The 11,861-nt window shown below is 36.6% G+C and overlaps 1 protein-coding gene across 1 annotated transcript; it reads left to right on the forward strand.

Moving 5' to 3' along the window:
- Positions 1-1,968: 1,968 nt before the first annotated feature.
- Positions 1,969-9,885, forward strand: LOC127923289 (carbonic anhydrase 6-like; the record flags this gene model as incomplete). The annotated part of the gene is made up of 3 exons (XM_052507254.1): positions 1,969-2,159; positions 2,855-3,034; positions 9,739-9,885. Coding segments are annotated over exons 1-3 (412 nt in total), but the record flags the coding sequence as incomplete, so codon positions are not given.
- Positions 9,886-11,861: the final 1,976 nt, after the last annotated feature.

An 11,861-nucleotide genomic window follows, 5' to 3' on the forward strand; every position in this document is an offset into this window, starting at 1 on the left:
TGCCTTGGCAACAAGGGGATCCATAATAAACCCCAGGAAGAGTAGCTGCTGCCTTGGCAACAAGGGGATCCATAATAAACCCCAGGAAGAGTAGCTGCTGCCTTGGCAACAAGGGGATCCATAATAAACCCCAGGAAGAGTAGCTGTTGCCTTGGCAACAAGGGGATCCATAATAAACCCCAGGAAGAGTAGCTGTTGCCTTGGCAACAAGGGGATCCATAACAAACCCCAGGAAGAGTAGCTGCTGCCTTGGCAACAAGGGGATCCATAACAAACCCCAGGAATAGTAGCTGCTGCCTTGGCAACAGGAAATAATGGGGATCCATAACAAACCCCAGGAAGAGTAGCTGTTGCCTTGGCAACAAGGGGATCCATAACAAATACAAGCGACAAATGTGTCAACAATATTATCTCAACACTTCGTCAATAAAGTAACTAAATAAATGAACGAGTCTGTTTAGATTATGTACAAATGCTAACAAGAACAAGATGTGCTTGGACAATATTCCCTTGGGTATAATGATCGTGACCCATTGAAATTAATCCTCAGTTTAAAGCTAGAGTCCTTAGTCACTCCATCCATTTGAACTTATAAATGAACGACATCTACACATTTGATTGTTGAAGAATATCACTTATAAATGCTTTGTGAGCTTAGTTAAACTGTCACACTCCATGAGAACCCCAAAATGTAAGATTATTTTACACCAATGTTTGTAAACAATGTAAACGTAAAAACAAATACTTTATAGCCTGAAAACATGGCTCAGACTATAATGTTGATATCATGGATGGTCAGTCCTTGTATCCATAGCGCTGTCTGTGAATTTGAGAGTAGTTAAATTTCTCCAGCCCCAATCCCTTGTTAGTGAAAACAAGGGCGGGGAGTTCACTTTGTTATTTTGTTTCAATTAAGGATTCTAGCTTTAAGCTACATTTAAGAATATTATGTACACCGTATAGAATTTATAACAATAATAAACAACTAGACAGAGAGAGAGAGAGAGAGAGAGAGCGAGAGAGAGAGAGAGAGAGAGAGAGAGAGAGAGAGGCAGAGAGAGACAGAGAGTAAGAGAAAGAGGGAGAGAGAGAGAAAGAGAAAGGAGGGAGAGAGAGAGAGAGAGAGAGAGAGAGAGAGAGAGAGAGAGACAGAGAGAGAGACAGAGAGAGACAGAGAGAGTAAGAGAGAGAGAGAGAGAGAAAGAGAAAGGAGAGAGAGAGAGAGAGAGAGAGAGAGAGAGAGAGAGAGAGAGAGAGAGAGAGAGAGAGAGAGAGTAAGAGAGAGGGAGAGAGAGAGAAAGAGAAAGGGAGAGAGAGAGAGAGAGAGAGAGAGAGAGAGAGAGAGAGAGAGAGAGAGAGAGAGAGAGAGAGAGAGCAGTTAAAGTAGAAAGTCCAGACCATGACATTTCAGTCTATAGAACTCTCACACCTCACAACCAAAAATATATATGCCAATATTTGTATACAATGAGCCACAATTGGGGCAGTGTGCCATTGCCATTTCATGTGTGAAATATTGGGTAAAAGCTGAATTAGCAATAGTCAACCAGAGATACTTTTGAAAAACTAGATTACTTCTTGGATTACTTTTCAGAAAGGATGTTTACAAAAACATAAATTCAGAATTGAACAAAGGCGCAAATTGAAGTTGACTCCACCTGAGTGAGCCTGAACACCAATCAGAGACCACTATGATGACACACCAAGTGACGACCCCCCAATCAGAGACCACTATGATGACACACCAAATGATGACCACCAATCAGAGACCACTTTGATGACACACCAAATGCGTTTGATGGATGCTTTTTGTCTTCTCATGCGTCTTAAGGGAAAGTAATCAGATTACATTACTTCGTTTGGGTAATTCAAAAGTTACGCTACTGATTGCAGTTTTGGACAGGTAATGGATTACATTTAGAACGTAATCTACCCAACTGAGCAGCGGGGAGCAGTTGTCCCTGGGGGCGTTGGTTTCACTGAAGTTTCAAAACCTCCTTTCAGTCGCAGTTAGTGACAGAGAGAGAGAGAGAGAGAGATAGAGGTGTTTTGTGTCAAGAGGATTTCCATTGAAATGGAGTGCTTCAGTGTTTTCGTTCAGTTGATGTTGGTAAGCGTTGCCTCTGCCGGGATAGATGGAATACATTGGACATATACAGGTACGTATGTATTAATTTATGACCTGTTCCCTATTCCCTTTCAGTTATCTGTAGTTTTCTTTGGGGATTAAATGTCAGGAATGTGAAATGTGAATGTTTCTTTGGGGGGGATGTTCTTCATTTCCATTCATTATTAATGTATTAAAGATAATGAAGTCTACTTTAACTCTGAAGAATGATGAAGAGAAAGAGTTGGAGAATATAATAACAGTGAGCGACCGAAGGTTTTTTTTGCAATGTGTTATTGCTGTTTAAATCAGTCGTGGTGATGACAAACAGGAACCACACATGATGATCAGGCCCTGGACGTGATTATAGCTATGGGGGATAGGTAGGTCATTAACGTAGTGTGTGTGTAACGTCTGTACCTTTCAACCTGTCATTTGGTTCATGCCGCAGAGTACTACCTCTCCTACAAAACCACCGGTCAGACATGTGTTGTTGTTGTTGTTGTTTTGTGATTACACCAAGGTGTTGTGAAGGTATGCCTACAGAGAGAACAGTAGTACTTTATACAATATCAGTCGTGTCCCCCCTCCCCCTCCCTCCTTTCTTCCCCAACTGTCTGCTTGGATTATAGTTGGACGCGTGGGCAGCCAATGAAAATATTGTGGTCAAGTTTACATTGTTTCATTCTTTTGTCGTCATTCGTTGTTCTAATCCACCCCGCGGCATTCCGTTTGTCCCTACGTCAGAAGGGGCCCTGGACCAAGTGCACTGGGCGGAGAACTATCCTGCGTGTGGCGGCCGGAAACAGTCCCCCATTGACATCCAGAGGCAGAGCGTGCGACACAACCCCCACATGATACAGCTGGAGCTCACCGGATATGATGCTCAGAAGGGGAACTTCCTCATGAAAAACAACGGACACTCAGGTAAAAAAATACATTTAAAAAGTAGTGGGATGATGTCTGAAATAAAAAAGTAGTGGGATGATGTCTGAAATAAAAAAGTAGTGGGATGATGTCTGAAATAAAAAAGTAGTGGGATGATGTCTGAAATAAAAAGTAGTGGGATGATGTCTGAAATTAAAAAAGTAGTGGGATGATGTCTGAAATAAAAAAAAGTAGTGGGATGATGTCTGAAATTAAAAAAGTAGTGGGATGATGTCTGAAATAAAAAAAGTAGTGGGATGATGTCTGAAATAAAAAAGTAGTGGGATGATGTCTGAAATAAAAAAAAAAGTAGTGGGATGATGTCTGAAATAAAAAAGTAGTGGGATGATGTCTGAAATAAAAAAGTAGTGGGATGATGTCTGAAATAAAAAAGTAGTGGGATGATGTCTGAAATAAAAAAGTAGTGGGATGATGTCTGAAATTAAAATTAATATTAAAAAGTAGTGGGATGATGTCTGAAATAAAAAAGTAGTGGGATGATGTCTGAAATAAAAAAGTAGTGGGATGATGTCTGAAATAAAAAAGTAGTGGGATGATGTCTGAAATTAAAATTAATATTAAAAAGTAGTGGGATGATGTCTGAAATAAAAAAGTAGTGGGATGATGTCTGAAATAAAAAAGTAGTGGGATGATGTCTGAAATAAAAAAGTAGTGGGATGATGTCTGAAATTAAAATTAATATTAAAAAGTAGTGGGATGATGTCTGAAATAAAAAAGTAGTGGGATGATGTCTGAAATTAAAATTAATATTAAAAAGTAGTGGGATGATGTCTGAAATAAAAAAGTAGTGGGATGATGTCTGAAATTAAAATTAATATTAAAAAGTAGTGGGCTGATGTCTGAAATAAAAATTAATATTAAAAAGTAGTGGGATGATGTCTGAAATTAAAAAAGTAGTGGGATGATGTCTGAAATTAAAATTAATATTAAAAAGTAGTGGGATGATGTCTGAAATTAAAAAGTAGTGGGATGATGTCTGAAATTAAAAAGTAGTGGGATGATGTCTGAAATTAAAAAGTAGTGGGATGATGTCTGAAATTAAAAAGTAGTGGGATGATGTCTGAAATAAAAAAGTAGTGGGATGATGTCTGAAATTAAAAAGTAGTGGGATGATGTCTGAAATAAAAAAGTAGTGGGATGATGTCTGAAATTAAAATTAATATTAAAAAGTAGTGGGATGATGTCTGACATTTAAAAAAGTAGTGGGATGATGTCTGAAATTTAAAAAAGTAGTGGGATGATGTCTGAAATTAAAATTAATATTAAAAAGTAGTGGGATGATGTCTGAAATAAAAATTAATATTAAAAAGTAGTGGGATGATGTCTGAAATTAAAAAAAAGTAGTGGGATGATGTCTGAAATTAAAAAGTAGTGGGATGATGTCTGAAATTAAAAAGTAGTGGGATGATGTCTGAAATTAAAAAGTAGTGGGATGATGTCTGAAATTAAAAAGTAGTGGGATGATGTCTGAAATAAAAAAGTAGTGGGATGATGTCTGAAATTAAAAAGTAGTGGGATGATGTCTGAAATAAAAAAGTAGTGGGATGATGTCTGAAATTAAAAAGTAGTGGGATGATGTCTGAAATTAAAAAGTAGTGGGATGATGTCTGAAATAAAAAAGTAGTGGGATGATGTCTGAAATTAAAAAGTAGTGGGATGATGTCTGAAATAAAAAAGTAGTGGGATGATGTCTGAAATTAAAATGAATATTAAAAAGTAGTGGGATGATGCCTGAAATTTAAAAAAGTAGTGGGATGATGTCTGAAATTTAAAAAAGTAGTGGGATGATGTCTGAAATTAAAATTAATATTAAAAAGTAGTGGGATGATGTCTGAAATAAAAATTAATATTAAAAAGTAGTGGGATGATGTCTGAAATTTAAAAAAGTAGTGGGATGATGTCTGAAATTAAAATTAATATTAAAAAGTAGTGGGATGATGTCTGAAATTAAAAAGTAGTGGGATGATGTCTGAAATTAAAAAGTAGTGGGATGATGTCTGAAATTAAAAAGTAGTGGGATGATGTCTGAAATTAAAAAGTAGTGGGATGATGTCTGAAATAAAAAAGTAGTGGGATGATGTCTGAAATTAAAAAGTAGTGGGATGATGTCTGAAATAAAAAAGTAGTGGGATGATGTCTGAAATTAAAATTAATATTAAAAAGTAGTGGGATGATGTCTGAAATAAAAAAGTAGTGGGATGATGTCTGAAATAAAAAGTAGTGGGATGATGTCTGAAATAAAAAAGTAGTGGGATGATGTCTGAAATTAAAATTAATATTAAAAAGTAGTGGGATGATGTCTGAAATAAAAAAGTAGTGGGATGATGTCTGAAATTAAAATTAATATTAAAAAGTAGTGGGATGATGTCTGAAATAAAAAAGTAGTGGGATGATGTCTGAAATTAAAATTAATATTAAAAAGTAGTGGGATGATGTCTGAAATAAAAATTAATATTAAAAAGTAGTGGGATGATGTCTGAAATTAAAAAAGTAGTGGGATGATGTCTGAAATTAAAATTAATATTAAAAAGTAGTGGGATGATGTCTGAAATTAAAAAGTAGTGGGATGATGTCTGAAATTAAAAAGTAGTGGGATGATGTCTGAAATTAAAAAGTAGTGGGATGATGTCTGAAATTAAAAAGTAGTGGGATGATGTCTGAAATAAAAAAGTAGTGGGATGATGTCTGAAATTAAAAAGTAGTGGGATGATGTCTGAAATAAAAAAGTAGTGGGATGATGTCTGAAATTAAAATTAATATTAAAAAGTAGTGGGATGATGTCTGAAATTTAAAAAAGTAGTGGGATGATGTCTGAAATTTAAAAAGTAGTGGGATGATGTCTGAAATTAAAATTAATATTTAAAAGTAGTGGGATGATGTCTGAAATAAAAATTAATATTAAAAAGTAGTGGGATGATGTCTGAAATTAAAAAAGTAGTGGGATGATGTCTGAAATTAAAAAGTAGTGGGATGATGTCTGAAATTAAAAAGTAGTGGGATGATGTCTGAAATTAAAAAGTAGTGGGATGATGTCTGAAATTAAAAAGTAGTGGGATGATGTCTGAAATAAAAAAAAGTAGTGGGATGATGTCTGAAATTAAAAAGTAGTGGGATGATGTCTGAAATAAAAAAGTAGTGGGATGATGTCTGAAATTAAAAAGTAGTGGGATGATGTCTGAAATTAAAAAGTAGTGGGATGATGTCTGAAATAAAAAAGTAGTGGGATGATGTCTGAAATTAAAAAGTAGTGGGATGATGTCTGAAATAAAAAAGTAGTGGGATGATGTCTGAAATTAAAATTAATATTAAAAAGTAGTGGGATGATGTCTGAAATTTAAAAAGTAGTGGGATGATGTCTGAAATTTAAAAAAGTAGTGGGATGATGTCTGAAATTAAAATTAATATTAAAAAGTAGTGGGATGATGTCTGAAATAAAAATTAATATTAAAAAGTAGTGGGATGATGTCTGAAATTAAAAAGTAGTGGGATGATGTCTGAAATTAAAAAGTAGTGGGATGATGTCTGAAATTAAAAAGTAGTGGGATGATGTCTGAAATTAAAAAGTAGTGGGATGATGTCTGAAATAAAAAAAAAGTAGTGGGATGATGTCTGAAATTAAAAAGTAGTGGGATGATGTCTGAAATAAAAAAGTAGTGGGATGATGTCTGAAATTAAAATTAATATTAAAAAGTAGTGGGATGATGTCTGAAATAAAAAAGTAGTGGGATGATGTCTGAAATAAAAAAGTAGTGGGATGATGTCTGAAATAAAAAAGTAGTGGGATGATGTCTGAAATTAAAATTAATATTAAAAAGTAGTGGGATGATGTCTGAAATTTAAAAAAGTAGTGGGATGATGTCTGAAATTTAAAAAAAGTAGTGGGATGATGTCTGAAATTAAAATTAATATTAAAAAGTAGTGGGATGATGTCTGAAATAAAAATTAATATTAAAAAGTAGTGGGATGATGTCTGAAATTAAAAAAGTAGTGGGATGATGTCTGAAATTAAAAAGTAGTGGGATGATGTCTGAAATTAAAAAGTAGTGGGATGATGTCTGAAATTAAAAAGTAGTGGGATGATGTCTGAAATTAAAAAGTAGTGGGATGATGTCTGAAATAAAAAAAGTAGTGGGATGATGTCTGAAATTAAAAAGTAGTGGGATGATGTCTGAAATAAAAAAGTAGTGGGATGATGTCTGAAATTAAAAAGTAGTGGGATGATGTCTGAAATTAAAAAGTAGTGGGATGATGTCTGAAATAAAAAAGTAGTGGGATGATGTCTGAAATTAAAAAGTAGTGGGATGATGTCTGAAATAAAAAAGTAGTGGGATGATGTCTGAAATTAAAATTAATATTAAAAAGTAGTGGGATGATGTCTGAAATTTAAAAAAGTAGTGGGATGATGTCTGAAATTTTAAAAAGTAGTGGGATGATGTCTGAAATAAAAATTAATATTAAAAAGTAGTGGGATGATGTCTGAAATAAAAATTAATATTAAAAAGTAGTGGGATGATGTCTGAAATTAAAAAGTAGTGGGATGATGTCTGAAATTAAAAAGTAGTGGGATGATGTCTGAAATTAAAAAGTAGTGGGATGATGTCTGAAATTAAAAAAGTAGTGGGATGATGTCTGAAATAAAAAAAAGTAGTGGGATGATGTCTGAAATTAAAAAGTAGTGGGATGATGTCTGAAATAAAAAGTAGTGGGATGATGTCTGAAATTAAAATTAATATTAAAAAGTAGTGGGATGATGTCTGAAATAAAAAAGTAGTGGGATGATGTCTGAAATAAAAAAGTAGTGGGATGATGTCTGAAATAAAAAAGTAGTGGGATGATGTCTGAAATTAAAATTAATATTAAAAAGTAGTGGGATGATGTCTGAAATAAAAAAGTAGTGGGATGATGTCTGAAATAAAAAAGTAGTGGGATGATGTCTGAAATTAAAATTAATATTAAAAAGTAGTGGGATGATGTCTGAAATAAAAAAGTAGTGGGATGATGTCTGAAATTAAAAAGTAGTGGGATGATGTCTGAAATAAAAAAGTAGTGGGGTGATGTCTGAAATAAAAAAGTAGTGGGATGATGTCTGAAATAAAAATTCAAATTAAAAAGTTGTGGGATGATGTCTGAAATTAAAAAGTAGTGGGATGATGTCTGAAATTAAAAAGTAGTGGGATGATGTCTGAAATTAAAAAGTAGTGGGATGATGTCTGAAATTAAAAAGTAGTGGGATGATGTCTGAAATAAAAAGTAGTGGGGTGATGTCTGAAATAAAAAGTAGTGGGATGATGTCTGAAATAAAAATTAAAATTAAAAAGTAGTGGGATGATGTCTGAAATTAAAAAGTAGTGGGATGATGTCTGAAATTAAAAAGTAGTGGGATGATGTCTGAAATTAAAAAGTAGTGGGATGATGTCTGAAATTAAAAAGTAGTGGGATGATGTCTGAAATAAAAAAAAAGTAGTGGGATGATGTCTGAAATTAAAAAGTAGTGGGATGATGTCTGAAATAAAAAAGTAGTGGGATGATGTCTGAAATTAAAATTAATATTAAAAAGTAGTGGGATGATGTCTGAAATAAAAAAGTAGTGGGATGATGTCTGAAATAAAAAAGTAGTGGGATGATGTCTGAAATAAAAAAGTAGTGGGATGATGTCTGAAATAAAAAAGTAGTGGGATGATGTCTGAAATTAAAATTAATATTAAAAAGTAGTGGGATGATGTCTGAAATAAAAAAGTAGTGGGATGATGTCTGAAATAAAAAAGTAGTGGGATGATGTCTGAAATTAAAATGAATATTAAAAAGTAGTGGGATGATGTCTGAAATAAAAAAGTAGTGGGATGATGTCTGAAATTAAAAAGTAGTGGGATGATGTCTGAAATAAAAAAAAGTAGTGGGGTGATGTCTGAAATAAAAAAGTAGTGGGATGATGTCTGAAATAAAAATTCAAATTAAAAAGTTGTGGGATGATGTCTGAAATTAAAAAGTAGTGGGATGATGTCTGAAATTAAAAAGTAGTGGGATGATGTCTGAAATTAAAAAGTAGTGGGATGATGTCTGAAATTAAAAAGTAGTGGGATGATGTCTGAAATAAAAAAGTAGTGGGGTGATGTCTGAAATAAAAAAGTAGTGGGATGATGTCTGAAATAAAAATTAAAATTAAAAAGTAGTGGGATGATGTCTGAAATTAAAAGTAGTGGGATGATGTCTGAAATTAAAATTACAATTAAAAAGTACTGGGATGATGTCTGAATTTAAAAAACAAAAATATATATTCCCAGTTTTAGTCTATACTGTGTTATTATATTGAATGAACAGTCTATACGTTTTGAAAACAACTATGGCAACAATAACATCTTTGAAAATGAAAGAGATCCGTACACTCTTAGAGCTCAGATGCAAAAATGTAATTACCAACGTTTCGACAGCCAAGCTGTCTTCATCAGGGTATGACAATAACATCTTTGCTTCCTGTAACAACGAGACTACTCAAAATGTGCTCCTGTGTGACTCAGCGGGTAGAGCAAGGCACTTGCAAAAGGCAAAGAAATGTGTGTTTGATTCCAGCTGAGGCCACCCACGGGTATGCACGCGTGACTTGCTTCGGATAAAAAGCAGTCTGCTGAATGGCTCATGTCATAATTATTGAGAAAAAAAAAAACGTCTTCTTGTGTTGTGGCCAGTTGAAATCGTCCTCCCTCCCAGCATGGTGATCACCAAGGGTCTCCCGGGCACTACACGGCTGTCCAGATGCACCTCCACTGGGGCGGCTGGGACCTGGAGAGAGCGGGGCAGAGCACACCCTAGACGGCATCAGATACATGGCAGAGGTGGGCTAGTGCTAGAGATACACCCCCTCCCCCAAAGAGACTAATGTACTGTTTCTAAAGGGTGTAGAACAACATATAGAGGTGGGCTAGTGCTAGAGATACACCCCCTCCCCCAAAGAGACTAATGCACTGTTTCTAAAGGGTGTAGAACAACATATAGAGGTGGGCGAGTGCTAGAGATACACCCCCAAAAGAGACTAATGTACTGTTTCTAAGGGGTGTAGAACAACATACAGAGGTGGGCTAGTGCTAGAGATACACCCCCTCCCCCAAAGAGACTAATGTACTGTTTCTAAGGGGTGTAGAACAACATACAGAGGTGGGCTAGTGCTAGAGATACACACCCCCAAAAGAGACTAATGTACTGTTTCTAAAGGGTGTAAAACAACATACAGAGGTGGGCGAGTGCTAGAGATACACCCCCCCAAAAAATAGACTAATGTACTGTTTCTAAAGGGTGTAGAACAACATACAGAGGTGGGCTTGACTTGACCATAGTGGGCCTCAACAGCAGTGTTTGTGCCATCATGACACTCTTTGCCATTCCAACATCACAAGGAGTTGACCTGATAGCACTAACAGATCTGGGACCAGTAGTACTGACCGCTACCGCAACAGTGCATCTCAGTAGTACTGATCTGGGACCAGGCTACAGCTACCTCAACAGTGCATCTCAGTAGTACTGATCTGGGACCAGGCTACAGCTACCTCAACAGTGCATCTCAGTAGTACTGATCTGGGACCAGTAGTACTGACCGCTACCTCAACAGTGCATCTCAGTAGTACTGATCTGGGACCAGGCTACAGCTACCTCAACAGTGCATCTCAGTAGTACTGATCTGGGACCAGTAGTACTGACAGCTACCTCAACAGTGCATCTCAGTAGTACTGATCTGGGACCAGGCTACAGCTACCTCAACAGTGCATCTCAGTAGTACTGATCTGGGACCAGGCTACAGCTACCTCAACAGTGCATCTCAGTAGTACTGATCTGGGACCAGGCTACAGCTACCTCAACAGTGCATCTCAGTAGTACTGATCTGGGACCAGGCTACAGCTACCTCAACAGTGCATCTCAGTAGTACTGATCTGGGACCAGGCTACAGCTACCTCAACAGTGCATCTCAGTAGTACTGATCTGGGACCAGGCTACAGCTACCTCAACAGTGCATCTCAGTAGTACTGATCTGGGACCAGGCTACAGCTATCTCAACAGTGCATCTCAGTAGTACTGATCTGGGACCAGGCTACAGCTACCTCAACAGTGCATCTCAGTAGTACTGATCTGGGACCAGGCTACAGCTACCTCAACAGTGCATCTCAGTAGTACTGATCTGGGACCAGGCTACAGCTACCTCAACAGTGCATCTCAGTAGTACTGATCTGGGACCAGGCTACAGCTACCTCAACAGTGCTCTTCTATTCAAGGACTCATTTATTTGGTTTTGATGTTCCTGGAGGAACACAGGGCCTGTACTAAAGTTATCCTCTTGGTTCCTGGGGAACATGGGGCCTGTACTAAAGTTATCATCTTGGTTCCTGGAGGACCATGGGGCCTGTACTAAAGTTATCCTCTTGGTTCCTAGAGGGACATGGGGCCTGTACTAAAGTTATCCTCTTGGTTCCTAGAGGGACATGGGGCCTGTACTAAAGTTATCCTCTTGGTTCCTGGAGGGACATGGGGCCTGTACTAAAGTTATCATCTTGGTTCCTGGAGGAACATGGGGCCTGTACTAAAGTTATCCTCTTGGTTCCTAGAGGAACATAGGGCCTGTACTAAAATTATCCTCTTGGTTCCTAGAGGAACATAGGGCCTGTACTAAATTATCCTCTTGGTTCCTAGAGGACATGGGGCCTGTACTAAAGTTATCCTCTTGGTTCCTAGAAGAACATGGGGCCTGTACTAAAGTTATCCTCTTGGTTCCTAGATGGACATGGGGCCTGTACTAAAGTTATCCTCTTGGTTCCTGGAGGGA

This window comes from Oncorhynchus keta, unplaced genomic scaffold, assembly GCF_023373465.1.
Source record: "Oncorhynchus keta strain PuntledgeMale-10-30-2019 unplaced genomic scaffold, Oket_V2 Un_contig_29183_pilon_pilon, whole genome shotgun sequence".
NCBI classification, from domain to species: Eukaryota; Metazoa; Chordata; class Actinopteri; order Salmoniformes; family Salmonidae; genus Oncorhynchus; species Oncorhynchus keta.